Here is a 21,099-nt window from a genome sequence, read left to right as displayed (position 1 = left end):
CAGGTGGTATGGAGAAAAGTCTGATTAGTAGGTATTAAAAAAGGCTTGATGTGGTTATTAAAACAATGAGAATAAAGCAAAAGTGTCTAACAGCTCATTTAATGAGAATCCTCCATCCTGAGCGAGAGTCAAGGGCTTGTGGCGAAAATGGGATGCAGTGGTGTCAGTGGTTGCGTCAAAACACCTGCATAAAAGAGACAATTAAAGATAGCAGATGTCCTCCATTTTGGCACTTGCAGAGTGAATATTCGGGATCAAGCAAGAGGAAAAGCCCTGCAGCAGACCCCCTCTATGGGGAGGGCGTTTGCTGCCTCTGGTAACGCTGTGGTGAGATAATGCTGAGGGAGACGGTTTGAAGGGGACCAGTCCTGTATCCATTCCCACTGGTGTTGCACATAAGTTTGGAGTAGTGTGCTAAGCAAGCTGTCCCCCTTTGCCTGTCGTTCACACAGTCACTGTATCTGCCCATGGATATGTTTTGTGTATATAATGCTTTAATGTTAAAGTAGAGACCATCTTTTGGATCTTGCTCAATTGTGCATTGCTTTAGTTCTGGGAGAAAAATACTTTTCTGATCCCAGATAGGGATCAGATCAGCTTATGCTCCAAAGAATAGAGATTAATATCTCCTGTGACCTTTTAGCCTGGCTGCTGCAGGGGTTTTAACAAGTGGGTTTAAGACCCCATGTGTGTCAGCCATGCCGACATGAATGTCGGTAATGTCTCTTCTTGTCAATGATCCATGAAGTAAGGAATCTCCAAGGATATCTGGACATGCAGTGGAACTGTTACGGTCTAGTGCAGGAGAGAACCACACAATGATAGAATGAAAAGCCGGTGTCACAAGTTGTGTGTAAGTTGTTCTAAATGTACTTGACAACAGTTGTCCCTGGCTATGTATTTACTTAAAAGATGTGACTGTGGTGTGTTAGGAAAATTAAATATCTAAACAAAGCTCCAGATAACAAACAACAAAGTGCTCTGTTTATGATTTATGTATTTCTGGTTTCTTGAGCATCTCTGATGTTGTATGAACTCTATAATACAATGTAGAACAGATAATAAAGAGTGAGTACATAACATGAAAAGGTCCTCACCTAGTTCTAGTTACTTCTCCTTTCCTCCCCATCTCTGACATTGAAGAATGGGATGTCCAGAAAACAACATAATAAAGAATTCCTTCCTAAAAATAATTTTTCCTTGATTTTGGGCTTATTTGTTTTGATTTGCTTTGGTTATTCTGAAGTAACATTACCTTACTGGTGTGCAAAGGAGGCTTGTAGTTTCTTTAAAGTATTTTCAGCATTAGTTTTAAATAGCAGTAGAGCCTCAGAGAACTGCCTGGGATTCCAGAAAAGCACTGATTTAGGACTGAGACCTGCAGCTGCTGTTTCAAGTATGGCTCAGGTAAATGGGTGACATTATATTCACCTTTTCAAGCTATATGACCTGCTTTGGTGTCTAGGGTAGGTGATATGTAAAAAACTAAAGTGCCTGAATCCACAAGATAGATCCAGGGGTTTTGTCAGCTTAGCTCTGGAGGTATTGACCACTCAGTAGGTACATAGGTGTACATCCACCAGCCTCCCTCCAGGCTCCAAGTTGCAGTGCCTGTCAAGGTTTTAAAAGCTCTGAAGAGAGTGTGACACACTAGGCATCAAGCTCATGCATAAGCTTTGACATCACCAGCATGAGGCTAGAAGCCCCCTGACTCTTGGTAGCTGGAGGAAACGGGATAGTCTTGTTTGTTTTGCTCCTACGATTTTAAAACCAGGTAAATTTGTCTGTGTCCTGCTTCTCAGCTTCCTTGTCTAATCACTGTCCTGAAGTGGGCACATGTTTGTGTGGCTCCTGTGGCTTGCCTCCTGCCAGTGAATTGAGCCAGCTTCCATCACAGACAGAGATGAGGAGGTTGTCTCCTCTGGTGAGCAGGGGACTCTTTTAGAATGAAGGGGAGTTGGATGTGAGTATCAGCCCTCTTAAGGCAAAAGGGAGTTAAATATCCCCAGAGGGTGGGAGCTAGCTGTAATAAGGAGGCACGAGAGGTTGTAAAGCAAGTATATGTGTTCTGTTTAATGGATTTCTAGGAACTGAATTCAGCAATTCCTTAAAAATGTTTTATTTACTCTGTCTCTTTTACTACATATGGGGAAAACCTCCAGAGGTTTGAGGAATGTTTTTTTAAACAGCGACAGGCTGGTTGTGAAGCAGATGCTAACTTGGATATATTTGAAGACAGGTTAATGGATTCTGCCCCAGATGGTGTTCTGTTCATTTATAAGTTAACTCATGAGATCTGAATGGGTTATAACCTATCTTCAGTCCCTACCATTTTGTCTATTTCCAGTGCAAAGTGAGTGACATAATATTTTTTTTAACCTATTTGTTATGATCTTTTGTGTTTAAAAATTAAATGGTCTTAGTTGCCACCAATCTAGCTGTCGGTAATGATGTATCCTGCATATGTCAGGGAACAAAATTAGGATCGTCAGCCTTTCCACCTTAGATTTTCTCCTGCCCAGTAGTTTACAGCAGCCAGCAGGAATGCTGTGCAAGCTGAAATGTGCAGCACAGCATGAGGACAAGTAAAGCCCCAGCGTGTCCTGCTGTGCCTGGTGGAGTGTCAGCTGTGGGGTAGCAGCATGTTCTTGCTATCAAAGTCATCAGGCACCTGCAAGCTGTGTGACCTGTGGGTTCAAGTGAGGGTGGCAGGTTTCTGTGGCTTTGTGGCAGGGAACAGGAGTGATGAGGTGGTGGAGCAGACCTGGTGTGCAGCTGTAGGCAGCGCTTAGGACCATCAGTGTGGCACCTTTGGGAGGTGCAGGGTGGTTGCTCTCGGCAGAGAGAATATCATGTGGATGTCTGTTTAAATTGTCAGGGGTTTGAATTTTGCTAAGCACGAGGGAATACAGAGGCATAAGGCACATCCTCCTTAATGCCATCTTGCTCTTGTTTTGTCTGTTTATAAAACCTACTAACATTTTTATAAAGCAGTAGCATGTAAAAGGTTGCTTCTCTCTGTTCTGGCTTCTATCTGCTTCCACCTGTTCCTTCTGTGTGCAGTCCTGTAGTACGGGCTGTTTTCAGCTGTGTCGCCTGAACTGTATTTGTATCCCTCCTTCCTGGTTTCTCCTTCACCTCCTTGGTTTTGCCAAACCTTTGATGGAACTAGTGGACCACCCTCCAGAGCTGACCTCCTCCCTCTTGCTCTATGCAACTCTGCATCGCATAGCTATGAATTACAATTTTTTATTTTTCATTTCCAGAGGTTTATATCTGGGTGGGTGTTGGGGACCCCACACATACTGAGTCAGAGTAGAAGGGAAAGGAACTGATGCTCTTTTTCTGTTGTGAGGAACTAAACTCTGGGTCACATGAGATTCAGACAAAAGGGCAGGCACTGCTTCAATATTGAACCTTAAATATAAACCTAGGTGTACACCACAGCTTAATTCTGAGTGTCTGGCTTATTGCTTTCTTGAATGGTTACTGGGAAAAGCTGGGCTATGGGTTTTTCTTAAAGTCATTCTACAATTTGAGGACTAGGGGAAGGTTGTACTTTGGGAATCAGTGTTCTAAGGAATGTTAAATCTGGATTGCTAACTCTGCCATAAATCCCAAAGTGACATGTTAAATTTAATGAAAAAATTCAAGTCAGCATGTGGATGTTGGAGTACTTTGGAAGAATATTTAAACAGAATGAGGCTCTCAACTTCATCTATAGTAGAGCAGTCATTCAACCATATCATAATCTCATTAGGGTGAGGGCTCTTGAAAGTGTGAAGTGCAGACATCCCTGATGCTGGTTGGCACATTCAGGCATGTATGTAATACAACAGTATAAAAAGCAATTTAATGCCTCGTGTGATTTGTGATTCATGGCTGATGGCTGCTAATACATTGTGGTGATCTACAAATTAAAGTTTAGTTTGTTAGGTTCAGTGTGGGCAGGGCATTTGTTTTTCTTGCATTAATTTATCAGCATCAGGGCCAAAGACAGCAAAGAAGTTGTGCTTTTTATCACTATACAAGAGTGATTCATGATCTGAAACCTTAGGCTAGTAAAAGGATACTCCAGACATAAATGGTTGTAGAAGAGCAGGACTAGATGGGAATGGTGTTGGAAAGACACAATTCAGCTATGAGAGAAATAACAAAACTAAAGCATCACTGTTTGAATTATTTTACAGCATGTAAAAATTTATTTTTCTGGTGATTATGTTCTCTTTTAGATTTCTGAGCGAAGATGAATTTAGCAGAGATTTGTGATAATGCCAAAAAAGGAAGAGAATATGCACTCCTTGGGAATTATGACTCTTCTATGGTATATTACCAGGGTGTCATCCAGCAAATCCAGAGACATTGCCAGTCAATCAGAGATCCAGCAATTAAAGGCAAATGGCAACAGGTAGGGTGAAATAACATTGCCCATATTCTATTACTTATATGAAAACCACACTATACCTCTCAAACCTTATAAGATGTGGAGGACTTACATTTCAGTGATGTTGGCAACATTTGTTGTACAATATTTTGTTGATATTCATGGGAAAATAATTTTCGTGGTGTGTTCAGAAGAAATTCTGTCGTTCTAATTGAATCAATTCTTTTGTTGTTTTCACTTTGGATGTCTGTCTAATTCCTGGTCTGTTTGTGTGTGCATACTGTCTGTGATTGCATACTTTTGAAACACTGAGGACTTCCTTTTCCCCTTGTATCTTTTGGCCATCTAATGTCCAGTAAACTAAACTGTGAGTGGGTGGGTTAGCATCACTAGAATGGTTGTCTCAGCAGCGACTAATTATAAGACTATAGTGTACAAATTTGGATCAAGCTTCTAAAACTGCATACTCTTAGCCCAAGTCTTGCACACATCCGTCTCTCTGCTAATCAGAATACTGTTGAAGCCATGAAAGTAATCTGCAGATAAATTTTTAAGAACCCTCAAGGACACCTATTTATTACTTTAAGTGTTTAAGTCTTCCTTACATTTTTGGTCCCATTTTTCATGGTACAAAATGTGTTCCATACACATAAAAAAGGAGGAAAACCAAATAAAAATGTTTTCTAGAATAATTAGTGTTTCATACATATTATGTTTTAAAGAATCACATAGTTCCTATAAAAGATACAATTCTGCAGTAGGTAGCTGAAGAGATTATTTCAGTAAGAGTTTTTCTAAATATCATATGTTTAAATGATATCACTTAAAAGCAGAAGCAAATTTTCCTTTTTATTGCAGCAGATGATTTGTTTATGGGTTTGTGTTTGAAACTTCTGACACTGACATGGAGTATTTTATATACTGATAAGTACAACACTGTTAACAATTACTTTGTAGTAACATTACTATTCATAGGTGTTTATCATAGAACTGTAGAAGTCTGTTTATGGAGAGCTTGTCTGCAAAGCATGTGCATGTACATCCAGCAGAGATAGTTTTCCTGGTAATGTAGTAAGCTGGATGTTGTATAGGAGATACTCACATTCAAGTACTTGTATTCAAGCTTTTTCCCACCCCAGGACATGCTTATACAATGTGTTTATGCCCGGTATGTGTCCTTAGTTCCTGCCAAACTTGTAGCTGATGTGAGGGTAAAGCATGAGGATTTCCACATTCTGCAGCTGAACCACTGCATCGTCTTTACATCTAGTATTTAGTGTTTCCTCTGACACTGATGACACTGATTCTTCCAATAAAATTTCAACAGCTCTTGTGTTGTGAAGGTCACTCAAGTCTCGTGTTATTGTGCGTTGTTTGAACTGTTTCAGAGAAGCCTGTGCACCGTGGAATGTGTAATGCACATTGGAGACACACATCAAGTACAAAAGGACCATTAACACGATTTCCAGGACTTATTCCCTGGGGAAGGCAGCTGGCTGTCTAGCAGAAGATCTGAAGTTGGCACTTTCTCAGAAATTATCCCCTTTAGGCAAAAGAAGAATGGCCCCTGACCACGTCACATAAATGCTTTAGAGATCTGTCCTAAATAAGATCTGCAGCAGGTGGGGTAGCGTCTGTCACGCTGTGCACTCAATGTTAATTCTGAAACTTCGCAACACAGTAGTGGCAGATGAGCTTTGTCAGAATACTGCTTTGCTGCTACTGGTGCTAGGCTCAGAGACAAACAGCAAAAAGTAAGAAGTGTGACTGGGAAAAAAAAATTAAGAAATGAAGGGGTTCATCCCTAGGTTATTTGCCTTCTCATTTGTTTATGGGGACAAAATGATACAACCCAAGAGCAAGTGATGCAGCCCTGGAACTACTAGTTTTTCCATACCAGAACTTGCATGTTTTAGTGAGATCTGAAGAGATAGACCTGCTTTCTTTACCACTCTTTATAAATAATTGTTGTGCTTTCCCACTCCTTGAAGCAGACTAAGAGGGAGTCTGATGATGGGGATGTTAGCACTACTTTCCAGCTCCAACAGAAGCTACATCTAAGCTGTCAGTCACGGTCAAGGAGCTGTCTTGACTGACAACCTGTTCTGAAGAGAATTTAACTGAGAAGTTGGATCACAAATAACATTCATTCACAATATTAAAGCAATATCTAGATACTAATTTTAGATCTTTCTTATTAAAGAGTTATGCCATACACATTTTGTATGTTTTGCAAATTTCTCTTGCACATAACGTTTTGCAAATTTCAGGTCCAACCCACTTGGTGCCAGTAATGTGCAGAAACAAAAGATTCCCATACCAGTGTGGTTTTTGCAAGTGGCTTGAGAAGCAAAGCAACCCTTAAGTCATGGTTAAGGGAATTAATTAAGTTGATTTTTACCTGAAATTCTGTCTCCTCAAGCATATGGAACTAGCCTGTTCTTCAGGGTCTTCAGCTTCTCCATCATCTGAGGAATCTGGAGAGTATAATACTACTGGTACCGTTTGGAGGTGGAGCTTAGCAATCACTAACACTGTATGGGTAGATCTTTTACTCTTGAATGTTCATGTAGGTAAGTGCTCAAAGAAGATTGTTACTTAAAGCATTTCTTCTTTGGGACGTACTGTCTGCATGTACATTCACAACCTGGAACCTTCTGAAGGATTCCTGGCATGCTGAGTGTCAGTATGAAGCATTCCCTTATTTTCTCTATATTTATGTGCAGCTCACTAACAGGGTGTTTGTCCTACTGGTACTTCTGAGGCAGTGAGCTAAGTTTCGTGTGTTTGTGGACATGTTCCCTTGTAAAACGAAAATGTTCATTTGAGGAACATCTCAAAGAATGGTTCCAGCTGTGGCTGTGCAGCTGACCAACTTACATCTCTTACATGCACCATTGTTCTTCCTGCTTGGTCTCTTCTCAACAGTGGGTGCTCCATTCTGAATAGGTACCTCATGCCTGGTGGATCTGTTTTGTTGCCTTGTGTATGACAGACGATTTTCCCAGTAGTTTATTGAGCAATGTCAAAGCCCAGGTGAACCAGAAGTAGTTGGGATTTTGGGTCAAATTCCCAAATGCTCTTGATCTACCTCTTGTTGCGTAGGTGTTTTCATTGTTTTCAAATTTCTGCAGGTTGGTCTGGACAGAATGGTGTTCTGTGCAAGTATTTGTTGGGCTATATTTCATGTCACACAGAGAGACAGCTTCAACTTTGCAAGTGGACATCTTGATTACGAGGATTCCTCTTGCTTGGAGCTGATGGTTAGGATGAGGAGAAATATGAGGAATAGCATAGGAGGAATAGCATCTTCTTCCCTGGGAACAACTGACTGGTTCAGTTACAGCTGGTGCCACACTGCTTCTGGGAAGTCAAAATCAGTACTAACCAGGGAAGAAGGATTTTCTTACTAGTGTGGCATACCCTGCACAACTTAAACAGGGCAAAAGATGCATGCTGAGGATCCACCAGAGCAGAGACATGACAGCATAAGAATTCCTCTGACTTCATGGAAAATTCACAGCCATTGACCATCTCTTCACTTGTTTGTCTTGGGGATATCAGGGTGACCTGCTCTGCTATCAGGGAGGCCCATCCTCGTTTCGCATCCAGGGAGTTCCCAGCTTGCACTTGGGTTGGCTGAGTGTACCTCAATTTGCATCTTCACTCCTAGGCCTCCTGAGCTCATTTAAAAAAGAAAAAGTTACTTTGTTGTGCTTTGAGGTTCAGCTGATAGGTAGGCATATTAATTCATGTAAATGCAGGCTGGGACTGGAATGATTCAAACTCAGAAACAACTCATCCTTACCAAACAGAAAGGTGGGTTTAGTCTCATGACCACTACTGTGGACTTTACTTGTGTTGACATTCTCCCTGTTTATTCTGAGAGTGTTTCTTGGCTGTTGCAGTGTTTTTACTAGACATCTGGCTTGTAGGAACGAGCTGCTTCGGTGACAGTTCAGCAGCTGCAGCATGACAGCGGCGCGTGCCCCCGGGAGATAGTACTGGCTTATGACGAGGCCAGCGGCTGCCAAGCAAACCTGCTGCGTGTTAGAACCGTGTGCCCTGTGTTGCACAAGGACTGAAAGCACAGGGGCCTCTGCTGGAGCTTAGGCAGGAGTTCAGTGATTCCCCGAGCTGTTGGAGCAGCCAGCAAGGCACCCTGACTGGCTGTGGTCACTGGTGCAGGTGATCAGGTGCGCTGTATTCCTGCTTAAAGAATGAAGGGTGAATTCTTCCTTTTATTATTTCAAACACGTTTTGGTCGATCTACGCTTTTGTTGTTGTTTGCTTCATGCCTGTTTCAGTAACATTTGCTAGGTTAGATTGTGATTAATTAAGAAACATTCTGTGGGTAACTCATGAATATAGGAGCTATACCTTCACTCCATGGGATCAGACAGGGTTGCAGGTTATTTATTTTGGATATGGTTTAGGGGATTTTTATTTTCACTTTTCAGAAAAGATCAAGCTTGTTCAATAACTAATTGCAGGTTTGGAAAACACCTGAAGATAAACTTGATCAGTTTTTCTTCAGAAAAAAAAATCCACACATTATTTGTATTTCCCGAGGTACAAATACCCACACTTATTGCAATGGGTATAGAAGTACAAGCTCTAGCATAACAAATAAAAGCTGGTGATGGAAAAGGTATAACAGCTGCCAGATTATGAAATACAGAGGTACTCCCTGAAATGGGTTTTGTCACTACCACTAAGAATGAGTAAACTCAATTCTTGTTCACTGTGTTTTATACCCATATGATAGGATGCGTTTTCTGCTTGGTTACTGGAAATTCCTGGGGTTGGCAAGTCAAAACAAAGCTGTGGGGCCATCCTGTGGGCTGAAAGGATTTTTATTGGGCCTTCCAATGTCACCCAGTGCCCATGATGCTGCTTCTGTGGAGGAGGTGATGTGGCTGGTAGGGGTGGCTGCTGTACCAGAGCCTGGCTCTGGGGACCAGGCAGCTTCACATGGTAGCTGAATCCAGCTAACATCCTGCTGTGCCTAGAGAGGCCAAGCTCTTCCCTACATTGTCTTGCCTCCATCTGCACCAGCTTTTCTTCCTCCTCTGCCTCCTGTCACTTTCTTTTTTTTCCTGGGATTTGCCTGATCACAGGATGGTGTGCATGTGCAGAACCCAACAGAATTGTCCTTTATTTTCTTTTTACCCTCCTAGGCCAAATTTTTTACCATTTTACCAACCTGTCTTACTGTGTTGAGATGCCAGAATTGAATCCTGAAGAGCAGGGGCAGAGTGTGGTCGGGGAGAAGAAGTGAAGGGAGATTTTTCTGTTAGGCAGTGGTGAGCTGCTCACTTGGCACTATCTCTTGAAACTGCTTAAACATAAATAACTTAAAAGCTTTCTTCAGGCTCTCTAAAGCCTGGGCTGGAGCCTCCTGAGGGTTCTGGCACATAAGGGTGTGTATGATGGGGGACAAAAAGACTGGGTGAATCTAAACCAGTGATTTTTCCATTTGCAGCCATAGGTTGCTTCAGGGTGGCAGTGATCGCTGAAAGACAGAGTTCAGCCAACTTCATAATTGTGGCACAGCCTTTTTTGGCCCATGTCTGGGTTGTTTCTCAACTGCAAATGAAGTCTTTCTGCACTCCTTTCATCTGTTTCTTTAAGGCCTCTAGGAGTTTGTGGCTGGTTTTCCTTTGTGGTCCACACGTAGAAGATTCCTTGTTGGTTGATTTGCCAGGTATGGACTAAGAAATAGGGTGTGTATTTCAGAGTTTGGTCTGCTCAGGTCTGGCTAAGAGATGGCTGGCAGATATTAGTCTGTTTTCATCTTCCAAAGCATCAAATGGTCACTTTCCCTCAGTTTTTAGATGCCATCGTCTTGCTGGTCCAGTGAGGTAAATGACATCATGCTGGCTGTTAGTGCTAGAAAGCTGTTTTCCACCAATTTCTCTGCATGTGTTGGAAGGCTGGTAGAAGGAATCCTTTCAGTACTCTTGGAGCACTGGAGTAGGAAGTGGCTGTCTCTTGTGGAGTGGTGCCCTGGAGGATTTATTCTGTATCATTCCTTTGTACCTCACAGCAGCTGTTTGGCTGGATTTATTTTTGGACGGGAGGGATGTGTGTAAAGAGAGTTTGAAGGAACCAAGTTACTAATCAATCACATTTGTAACTCAGCTGGAAGCTCTCACACTGGGGAATGTGTCCACTGATTGTGTGATGAGAAAGCAAAGAGAGCAAAGCAGGGCAGGAATAATCCTGCCTGAGCTGGATGTCTTGTGTCTTTGGAAAGATACAGTAACCCCATCTGTAATGAGCAAGAGGGCTGCTTTGCCCTGTGAAATGATCAAGATCTTCCCGTACTTAAGGCTCTTTTTGTACGGGTGTTCATAAAGCTTCTGGTAAAGTGAATGCAGTGTTTCAAGATCTATGCAGGGCTTTGGGGATTTACTCTTCTCTTTCTTCTGTCCATACCAGTATCTTGCTAATGACAGTCACATATATTAATAAAATCATGGTGGAAACTCTCAAACTGGAAGGAACTCAGAAGGATCACTGAGTCCAGCTCTCTACTCCTACCTAAAACTAAACCACATGACTTAAGAGCATTGTCTAGACACTCCTTGAACTCTGGCAGACTTGGTTCCATGACTACTTTACTGTTCTGGTGACTGACCACCCTCTCAGTGAAGAACCTAATGTCCAATCTGACCTTGCCCTGATGCAGCTTTATTCCATCTCCTGTGTCCTATCTCTGGTCCCCAGGGGGAGGAGATCAGCTCCCTCTCCGCTGCCCACCTTGAGGAAGTTGTAGACCACTGTGAAGTCACTCCTCAGCCTTTTCTTCTCCAAGCTGAACAACCAAATGACCTCAGCTGCCCCTCCTAAGTCTTGCCCTTGCCCTTTCACCATCTTAGAGTGGACACACTCTAATGTTGTGCTCCTCACAGAGTTTATTTTGTGATATTATATTTTAATGATTTGGTCAGTTTTATAACTAGGACATCGGAGACTGTAATCAGAGATCTTTTATGCCAGAATAGTAGGAAATTACTATAGATCTGCCAGCAACACCCTTATTAGTATGAGGGTGTGTGTGCATGCATGTCAACATTAACAACCAGGAAAGTGAACTCAACAGAGATTCAATTGCTTATGCTGCTGTTAAAGGTCTATTATCTGCCTGATAGGTCTGGGGTTTGTGAATAGGAAGACTTGGGAGTCCCTGCCCTTGAGGTTAGCGTATGTTCTTGAGGTACTTTCTATTTTAAAGTTTTTAAAGTTTGAATTGTAATAATTTTAAATAACTTACATATTTCTCAAGGTCCGACAAGAATTAGTTGAAGAATATGAGCAAGTTAAGAGCATTGTCAACACTTTAGAGAGTTTTAAAATGGACAGACCTCCAGATATCTCTGTATCCTGTCTAGATGAGCCTTTCAGAGATCCAGCTGTTTGGCCTCCTCCTGTTCCAGCTGAACACAGGTAAGGAGAGGCTCAGGCAGCGTGGTTGGAATTAAGGTTATTATTATTATACAAATAATTTTGTATTTGTTTTTGAATGCTTTTGTAACATGAAAACCACATTTAATTTGCACAGTTATTACATTTAATTTAGTCACTTGTAATAAGGAGTACATTTAATTTATTGAGAAAAAAATATTTAAACTACAGTCAGATTTATTTCTGACATTCTAAAGAGAGTCACTCCTTTATTCTGGTAGAAGTAACTAAGTGCCTGGAACTAGAGTCTGCTGCAGAGGTAAGTGAGCTTTTAGTGACAGCTGATGTTCTCATGGGCAAGGAGAAAACTTTTCCATTTCAGTTTATTTGAGCAAAATAATTAATTGATGACTGAGGTGTCTGTAAGGAGCTGGAACTGAAGGATCTTGAAGGACATGGTGGTTAGAAATCACTCCCTAGCTACAGATGCTTCAACCTGTATTTAATCCATTGGTTAGTTTAGTTGCTAAACATGTTGTTACACATGGTATTTCTCTTCTGTAACCATATTTAAGGTAACTTGAGTTAACTAATAGATTTCTTAAAATAGATGCTTGGGCATTTTCTGAAATCCCTATTTTCAGCCTAACAGAGCTGGTTGTAAACAGATTCAGTTAACAGACAAAAATAACACTTATCATGCCAATATTTTTCTAACATAAGGGCATGGAATTTTAACATGTCTATACTCACATAAGCAAAAGGAGCAAAGTAAAATGGCAGATCTTGGTTCATGGAAAGAAATGCCAAGTTTATTTATAACTTTCTGTGCTTTATGATTTTCAAAAAGATCTTTGTTAAAAAAAAAAAAAAAAAAAAGAAAAAAAAAACCCTAAGAATATAAGTGTAGAATTATATTAATGCTGATTACTTTTGTGAGTGGTAGAAATAACTCAGATTTTCTATGGTAATGTTATGTAAAGTTCAAGATTTGTTTATTCTTGTATTTTCTTTAGTGATACAGCCTCAATAGTTCATCTGCTTCTTTTAAGCTGAAATTTAAATCTTGTGCAAATAAGTGAGGAAACTTAGGCATTGTTCTATGCTGTTAAATTTGAAGAAAGCGCATGAAAAGCAAAATGTTGCCCTTGTATCCAGCAGTGTGTTTAAGAATGTATTCAATTTAAAGCATATTCCAGGAAAATGTTTTGAAGTTAACAAATTCTGAGTTACTCAAAACAAGAATCAGTACAAGATTCAGTAGTGGACACTTATTAAATTTGGGTGACATCCCTGGCTGTATATTTTAATTCTGTATTTTAAAAGCAATCCCCAGAGAAAAATTACAATGACACCTAGTCTTAAAACCGAATTCTTTTTTCTCATTCTACTGCTGAGTACTCTTTGACTTTGTGAGTGATGTGCACAAATATAGGTGGTTGCAGTTCAGCTCTATTTGCTTTTGCTTTCAAGACACTTTTATGTTTTGACATTTTCACACAGGGGAATGAGGTAGGTAGGTTGTTTAAAATCCTCCCTCTTTTGTTTTGGAGCCTGTCAAAGCTTTTAGCCACCTTTTTTTTTTAAATTTCTCTATTTTTAAATTTTTTATTTTACCAGGAATGTCATCTGTATGTATAGAATTTGCATGTGAATGTAACCTAATACAATCTCCTGGTTTGGAGCCAGAGGAATATTCAATTTGAAGACGTTTCCTAAATTGTTTCCTCTTTTGTTACATGGGTGTTGGTTTGTTGTAAGATTGATTAGGAGTGTGAATCTGATAATGTTGTTAAGTTTTTCTTTTGTGTTTTTTTCTTCTTACTTTGGGTATCAGACCGAACCAGAAATATGGGTTTGGATTTGCAGATACAGGGAAAGAAGGCTTAGGGTCTTGGCAGCTTTAGTAATAATGTACTAAGGCAAACTAGAATCCTTCCTTCTTAATGTTGCTCTTTTTTTCACTGTTTTTAGCATGTTTTTGTTGTGGTTGCTGTTGTTAGGGCTCCACCTCAGATAAAACGTCCCAACCGAGATGGAAAATCTTTGAAGAAAGACTCCCCAGGGCTTCAGCCCCGCGGGCCCGTGGGCAGGGCACACGTGGTGTCCAAGGTGGAGAAACCTTCGGGCAGCCGTGAAAGGGAATCCAGAGTTAGAGGAAGAGATGACAAGGTAAGAAGTGGGGAAGAACCTGGCAGGGAGGTGTTGTGATGCAGCAGGTGGCAAAGGGAAGCAGCCTTACTACAGATAATAAAAGGTCACAATAATCCCATGTGGGAAAACTTAGTGCTTTCTTTTTCCCTATGAGCAAAGCATGTATCATGGTGATGTTTATTAATGATTAAACCAAATTAAGAAAAGTTCTGTCATGTTTGCTCTGTCTTTGCATGAGATTTTTTTTGAGGGAGGGAAGCACATTGTCTTGTTGCTGAGGGTTTCTTACTCTTTGAGTGAAGACCATGGGCTTGTCTCTAATCTCTAGGTGTCATTCAGGCATAACGTCCCTTCTCCTCCTTGACCCTCATGTTTGGTGGGTTTTTTTCCTTAAAGGAATCCAATACAGAGCTTTTGTAAAGATATTAATGTAAAAAGAGCAAAAGTGAGACCAGTGCCCTTCCCTAGACTTGAAGCATTATGAATGGAGTTCCACAGTACCTCCACATTGCCTCTGCCTTACCATAGTAAAATTTAGGCGTGCCTAGGAATTCAGAACAGTACCATAAATGCATTGATGATGGGTAATGCTCTGCCAAATTATTTCAAGTTACATATTTGAGAATGATATGAGGGAGAAGTATTAAAAGCAAACTCTAAGCAACTTTCATTTACTCTGGTTTATGAAAGGGGGTTTGTATTTATCTAAGATATGTATGTATCTAAGAAGTTTCTTAGAACTGCTTAATTTTAAAAGTAAAAGCAATGAATTAAACTAGACTAATCTGGAGACACTTTGTTCTGAAGATCCATGAAAAAGAAGCAGTGCTGAAGTGAAAGAAAAGGAGAAACGGTGATTCACTATAAAGTGGTGATGTCCAAAACAGTACTGTTTTGTGGCTGCAAAAAATTTCAGTGTGCAAATCCCTGTTTCTGAGACACTTGTGTTTTTAAATTTATCTGTGGAATTAGTGCCAGGAACCCAAGGACTCTGTGTTGTTAATTATACAAATTGAGACTGTACTGAAGTGGCATTACTTTCCTGACAGACAAAGATACAAGACATGCCTTCCTATGGCGGCACACAGTATTGTACAGATCTTGAGAGATGAGTAAGAAAATATTTAGGCCAATTTTCTTCCAAAATTTGGGTAGTTCCTTTGTGACCTTTCTGTTGCCCTTCTTGACAGCTTAGGAATAACTCAAAGATAGACTTTTCCCATCATAAATTGTTTTTGGATACGCAGGAAAAGTATTAAGTAAACCTAGCCCTTATTACCATCAGAAGGTAGGGCCAGGCACGTTTTCAGCAGTGCCACTGAGTGACTGTACAGATCAAGCATTTTAGAAATCTCTTTACCCTGGATCAGTAAGATTTTTCATAACAAGTGTGCCTCCTGCAAGCTATAAAAATCTCATGAAGATCTGTTGAAATTATTGAAAGTTTTGCCAGCTCTATGGGGAATTGGAGTCGTGGTGTGTGACAGGTTCACCAGATGTGCTTGTGTAAGGCAGCCTTCAAAGTCTTAGCTCTAATGAGGGTGAACTCTGCTCTCCCAGCTTTCCGGTGATGAGCATTATAGGGCTTTACTATAAGGAGCCTACAACAACATGACTTGTATAATACTCGTCTCTGGGAATAATGTGATTAGCAATACTACTGCTGTGAGGTGCAGGAAAAGTCATGAAGGGGGTCCATTTAATATAGCACATTTTAAACACCGCTCTTATCTGAATAAATTGGTCACTAGGTGGCAGAAGGAAAATATGTCTACTCCTCAAAAAATTCCAATACATGTGCTCTTGTATTCCCCTTTGTCTAGCTCCTTGGTGGTTATTCTAGCTCCTTTGTCTGAATGTGACTGAAAATCACCCCAGGTTACAAATCCTCATGTGCTGTATGATGGTTCTTGTAAGGGACCCACGATTTGCCTTTGAGAAAGATTTTGAATGAAAGAAGAAATAACCAGGTGTGGGAAGTAGAAGAAGTTAATGCAACTTCCTATATTTTGCACACAGGCATGAAAATAGGTTTACAAGCATTTGTTCTTCAGTTTCTGAGTTTGAGCCATCAAGCAGCTCTCCTCTGTAGCCTGGTATGTCAAATCACAGAGATTTGGTAACTCATCCTGTTCAGTTAAAAGTGATAGGGAAACGTGAAGCTTTAATTTAAGTAACCAGGCATCTTTTCTCCTACTAAATGTCTCAGCTCTGTAGCTTTTGGGTTTGGGTGCATGAACATGGAATGAACTATCCGTTTCCTAAGATGTTGACTGCAGTGTAGTAGGTTGCATGCTGTCCTGGCCGTAATACCACAATGTCACGCATATGTTTTTGCAAGGTAAATGTAAGTATAGTAGGTATATTTTAGACATGCTCTGCCTCATTTGAAACAAATTCCTTCTTTCACTGTTTCTCCTCTCTAGATCATAACATCTTTTCATTCTGACACTAACCGTCTTGGGATAAGTAATTTTAACCTGCCTATGCCAATAAAATTACCTTTTTTAGTGCTATATAAAATAATTTTGAACTAAACCCACCAGATTGTGCCTATCCACTAAATCCTTATGTGTCCTTTTTCTTTTTCTTCAAACACTACTTTCAAGTTTTTTTCCTTAGTACCACTGGAAATTATTGGCCTTTTTCTCATGGTACCTTCTGCTGGAGCATTATCAAGAGTTTTAGCTTCTGTCCAATAGTTCAGTTTAAAGAGGCAACATGAATGCTGCCAGTATGTCTTTTAGAAATCACATAATACCATATCTAAGCACTAGAACACTTTTTAAGGAGTACTCTTTAGATTATTATCGTCAGTGGATAAAGACAGTAAATATTAGGAAGGGTATGAAACATCCATGGGCTGCACAGCCATTTGAGTGAATATTAACATCAATGAAGGTATGACTTAAAAAATGGAATTATTTTTGATTGATTGAATTATTTTTGATTGCTTGCATCAACCAACTGTGACATGAGATAGTTGCATTTAGGTGAAAGCACAGACCTCCATGTGTTGAGACTGGAAGGCTGCAAAATTTCCATCTAAAAATGCTAAAAGAACTGTGAGGTGAAATTGCAGTGCTGGGAGCACCTTTTTACAGTAAAATTTACTTAGTCTGATGCTGTCTTATTTGAATGGTGAGTCGTGTTGACAATGCCTCTCTTGAGAAGGGGAAAGAAAAAGTGATCCAGACAACTGGAATTGTTAATTTTTATATGTCTTACAACAAATTTAGAATGGATGAAAAGCTAAAGACTTGGAAGTAACTGAAAAGTGGAATAGAGCGAAATATGGTTTCTTAAGCAAAGGTGTTGCCTCTGCCAGGACTTTCCTTAGAGTTCTGTTTAATGTCTTTGGAAAGAAATTACCACATGGGAAGCAATTTGTTAATCTAGTGTGTGGTGTAGAGGAATTGTAAAGTGGGATTAGGCAGCAAGGTGAAAGTAAACAAGCAGCACTGAAAGGAGAAGTAGCAGTCAACTGGCAAATAATTTTTGACTCTTGTTTTGTATATAAATTAATATTTTTTGTGCCAGTTTAACTTGGCAGAAAAAAGAGGCGTGCACTAACTGAATTTGCTCATGACACCAAATTGGGAAGCACAATCCCCAGAAGAGGCAAATGAAGCTGTTGCACGGGAAGAACTGGATAACTCTGTGTTGGAGTCATGGAAATGGGATAATGTTCAGTGGTGCAGAGCAGCAGGCTGTGTTCTTGGAAACTGTAACAAGAATTTCTGCTAGAAGCTTGGAGCTCAGTGGTAGAGGAGCAGACGGATTTGGATGTATCAGCAGGAACCGGATCAGGCTGAACTTCCATTTGGCACATTACCTTTTCCTGGTGGTGATGGGAAGGGCTGGGTGCCGGGGTGAGGCACAGTCAGCTGCCACCTTTTGCTTTGGCAATGAGGGATGGAAAGTGCATGTGGCAATTGTTACCTGGCATTTGTATGCAGTGGAAAGAACCTGCAGGAAAGCAAGGTGTCTTCAGAGTCCAGTTCTGGCCATTACAGCCCTCAGGGTTATTCTATATGGTTAATCTCCTGAGGTTGCCTTAAAGGGAGCAGTATGATAATGCTGTGGATGTGAATGTAAACAAAATCCCAGAGTGTTGAGGTGCTACCAGCAGAGAGAAGAGATACCTGTGCCAGTATAGGAGGATCTGGTGAGAAAACAGCTGGAGTATTTTGTGTACAACCATGCTCAAGAAAGGTATGTTAACATTAGGAGGGAGAGAAAAAAAAAGTGTTGCTGAAGTGAATGGTTCACTTTTGTTCAGCTTATGTTCCAAAACTTATGTTATTAAATTATTATTATGTTATTATGTTATTAAAAATCTTATGGTCACTTATGTTCAGCTTATGTTCCAAAATGAGACTTTGGTAAATGAAGGGAGAGCACAAACCGGATGCTAGTATATCAGTGTGGTGGACACACCGAGGAGCGAACCGCTGAAACTAATACAGAAACTTAGTGCAAGAGTAGAAATAACATCACTTTTGGAAACAAAGTTTTTCTTCCAGTGTGTTAGTGCAGATCTAATAGCTCTTCCTGATGGAAAGGACAGCTGAAATCTCAATGTTTAAGACAGATATTGGTTGCCTGAAATTATGAGATGGGATTGCCAAGGGTGGGAGTAGTCTTTTACAGCTCCATATAATTATCTGTTGGCATATCTTCTTAGAGAGAAGCCATCACAGCAACTTTATTTAAAGCTGTTTCGTGAAAGTAATACCTGAAGAGATGACTGGAAAAATTATACTTACTCCTGCTGCCTAGTTTCAGGTGACATTTTAAAAAAATCATTATTTCTAGTCTATGCTCACTTATCTGCTGAGAATTGCAGGCTGGACCAATTTGGGACCAGCATTAATAATCTTATTACTTGTGAAAACTACAACTACTTCAAATCTTGGTTTCATTCCGGAACTGGGGGCAAAAAAAAAAGAAAATAAAAAATTCAATGTCACTACAATGACAGCCGAGGTGATGCTGACAGCACGTCTGCCCGCTGGCCGCCCTTCTCCATCGTTCCGCTGGCGAGACGTGCCGCAGGGGCAGGAGAACCAGCGGTCCCTGGCGCATCCCGCGGGATCGGGGCCGGGATGAGGGCCGGGATGAGGGCCGGGATGAGGGCCGGGATGAGGGCCGGGATGAGGGCCGGGATGGGGGCCGGGATCGGGGCCGGGATCGGGGCCGTGCTGCCGCCCCGCGGCCGCGCCGGGGCTGCCGGCGCCCTCCCGGTTTGGTTTCTGTTCCGCCCCGCCGGGCTGAGCTCCGCCACGGGCGCTGCGCCGTCTGTCCGGCGGCTCCCGGGGCTGCCCGTGCCGCCGCGGGCAGCCGCGCTCCCTGCTCCTGCTCTTCGGGTCCTGCTTTCGCTCGGTTTCACCCAGGAAATAAACAAAACCCAACCGCGACAAGATAAACCGACTGTCCTGTGATTTTTCTGGGCGGAAAATTTTTTCTACGAGGAAGGGTAGTCCATTGCAGAACAAGAGGAGTATGTAACAGACAGCAAATACCTTTCATTTAATTGTATTTTTTTCCTCCCCAGTGGTTACACTTGGAATCCATTTTATCTCTCCTGAAATCTTGAAAATACCACAGTGTGTGGTCTTTCGCTGTTTCCTTTTTATACCAGACCGCTACCATTTTTCACGCCATCTTTTTGCTTAAACACAACCGAGTTTCGTTTCTATTGCAAAAAGCTGAGCTAGGAGTACTAAACAACACGAGAGTTCGCTTGAAAGTGAGAAATTAAAGTAGCGGGAAGATAAACTAGTCCCTCACGACTTGTCGTGAGCAAACGGCAATTGGGAGGGGTGTAATCGCTACCTTTTTGTTTTTCCACTGCGAGGTTATTTGTGTGTCTCCAGCTGCCTCTCAACCCGCCTTCGTCTAGGATGCTTTTGTCCAGCCAGCTGGGATTCTTTAACTTGCTGCTGCTAGTGTTTAGAAGCTGAGTTAAGAGTCCTAAAGTAGCTCCCTACGCAGCCCGCTCCGTTAAACCGGCGCAGCTGCTTTTCAGGCACCCTGAATGCTGGGAGGGGAAGCGTTTTCCTTCAGAACCGAGAGAGGAGGAGCGTGAGCTCTGATGCTTCGAAGGGACAATGTTGATTCACCCCCATAAGCTGAACGGCACTGTGGAAGTATTAACCAGAAACTCTGGGCCATTTGGGGCAGAGGCAGAGTGTGTCTTGGTCACCGATGCAGCATTGGTGTGCTGCAGAAATTATTGTAGTCTAAGAAGCCTGGATGTCTTTGGAGCTTTTTTAGGGGTTTTGGTGCAGCCCTTAAATAAATATGACCTTTTAAAAGCATTTTAATTGTTTATGAAGCTGGCCTGTGAATGAGAGGTGAGACATAGATAGTTTGTAGTTGAGGGAAGCGGATATTGCTGGGAAGAAAGGCTTTAATGAAACGAGGGGAGAGAATCTTGGTTTTCCTTCGTCAAAGACGATGCGTGTGACAGCTTCTCTGTTCCTTTTCAGTGATGATAGCTTCAGATGTTTACTTCTGACAGGTAGGGTGACAAGTGTAGCATCTTCAGAATATGCTTTGGGTGCTCTGGTCTTCAGCTAGGACTTAATGTAGCATTAAGTCATGACACAGCCACCTTTGTGGGGCTGTTCATGGATTCATGCCTTTGCTTGGCCAGGAAGTGTGTCAGTTGTCTAATATCCTTATGAGCCTGTATGATTTTCACTTCTAGGGAAAGAAAATACCCCAGGATTTTGGTGATGGGGAAATTCCAAAATTTGATGGAGCAGGTTACGACAAAGACCTGATCGAAGCTCTTGAAAGAGACATCGTATCAAGGAATCCAAGCATTCATTGGTATGAGGATTTTCTCAATTCAAATGCTTTTGCTAGTGTGGAAAAGGAGAGAAATTACCCATCTTCAAACTCCTAAAATAGGGAGATAACATAATCTTCTACAGATAGGCAAAAATGAGATCTTTTGCTTTAACTGTTTATTAATTTGACTAAAGTTAAGCTTTTTGTTGCTAATTGATATTATGTGCAGTACACCCGTTACAGGTACTGCTGAAATGAACATATGCTCCAGAGATCTTTAAAGATGCTGCTTTGGTGTTCACATTGTCCAAAACAATTTTTAATTAAGCAGCTCTGGGTAGCTTGAGTTG

At 41.2% G+C, this 21,099-nt stretch overlaps 1 protein-coding gene across 4 annotated transcripts in view; it reads left to right on the top strand.

The window, feature by feature from the left end:
• Window positions 1–21,099, top strand: part of KATNAL1 (katanin catalytic subunit A1 like 1) — a 37,150-nt gene that overhangs the window by 4,656 nt on the left and 11,395 nt on the right. For all 4 annotated transcript variants that reach the window (XM_040055588.2, XM_040055590.1, XM_040055589.2 and 1 more), the window contains exons 2-5: window positions 4,233–4,408; window positions 11,676–11,836; window positions 13,798–13,966; window positions 20,664–20,788. In XM_040055588.2, the coding sequence (XP_039911522.1) occupies window positions 4,247–4,408; window positions 11,676–11,836; window positions 13,798–13,966; window positions 20,664–20,788 (617 nt within the window). In that variant the 5' untranslated portion in view covers window positions 4,233–4,246. The remainder of the gene's footprint in view (window positions 1–4,232; window positions 4,409–11,675; window positions 11,837–13,797; window positions 13,967–20,663; window positions 20,789–21,099) is intronic.

Source organism: Hirundo rustica, chromosome 2 (assembly GCF_015227805.2).
Source record: "Hirundo rustica isolate bHirRus1 chromosome 2, bHirRus1.pri.v3, whole genome shotgun sequence".
NCBI classification, from domain to species: domain Eukaryota; kingdom Metazoa; phylum Chordata; class Aves; order Passeriformes; family Hirundinidae; genus Hirundo; species Hirundo rustica.
The sequence above is the reverse complement of the archived record's forward strand: the minus strand, read 5'-3'. Positions and strand labels throughout refer to the sequence as shown.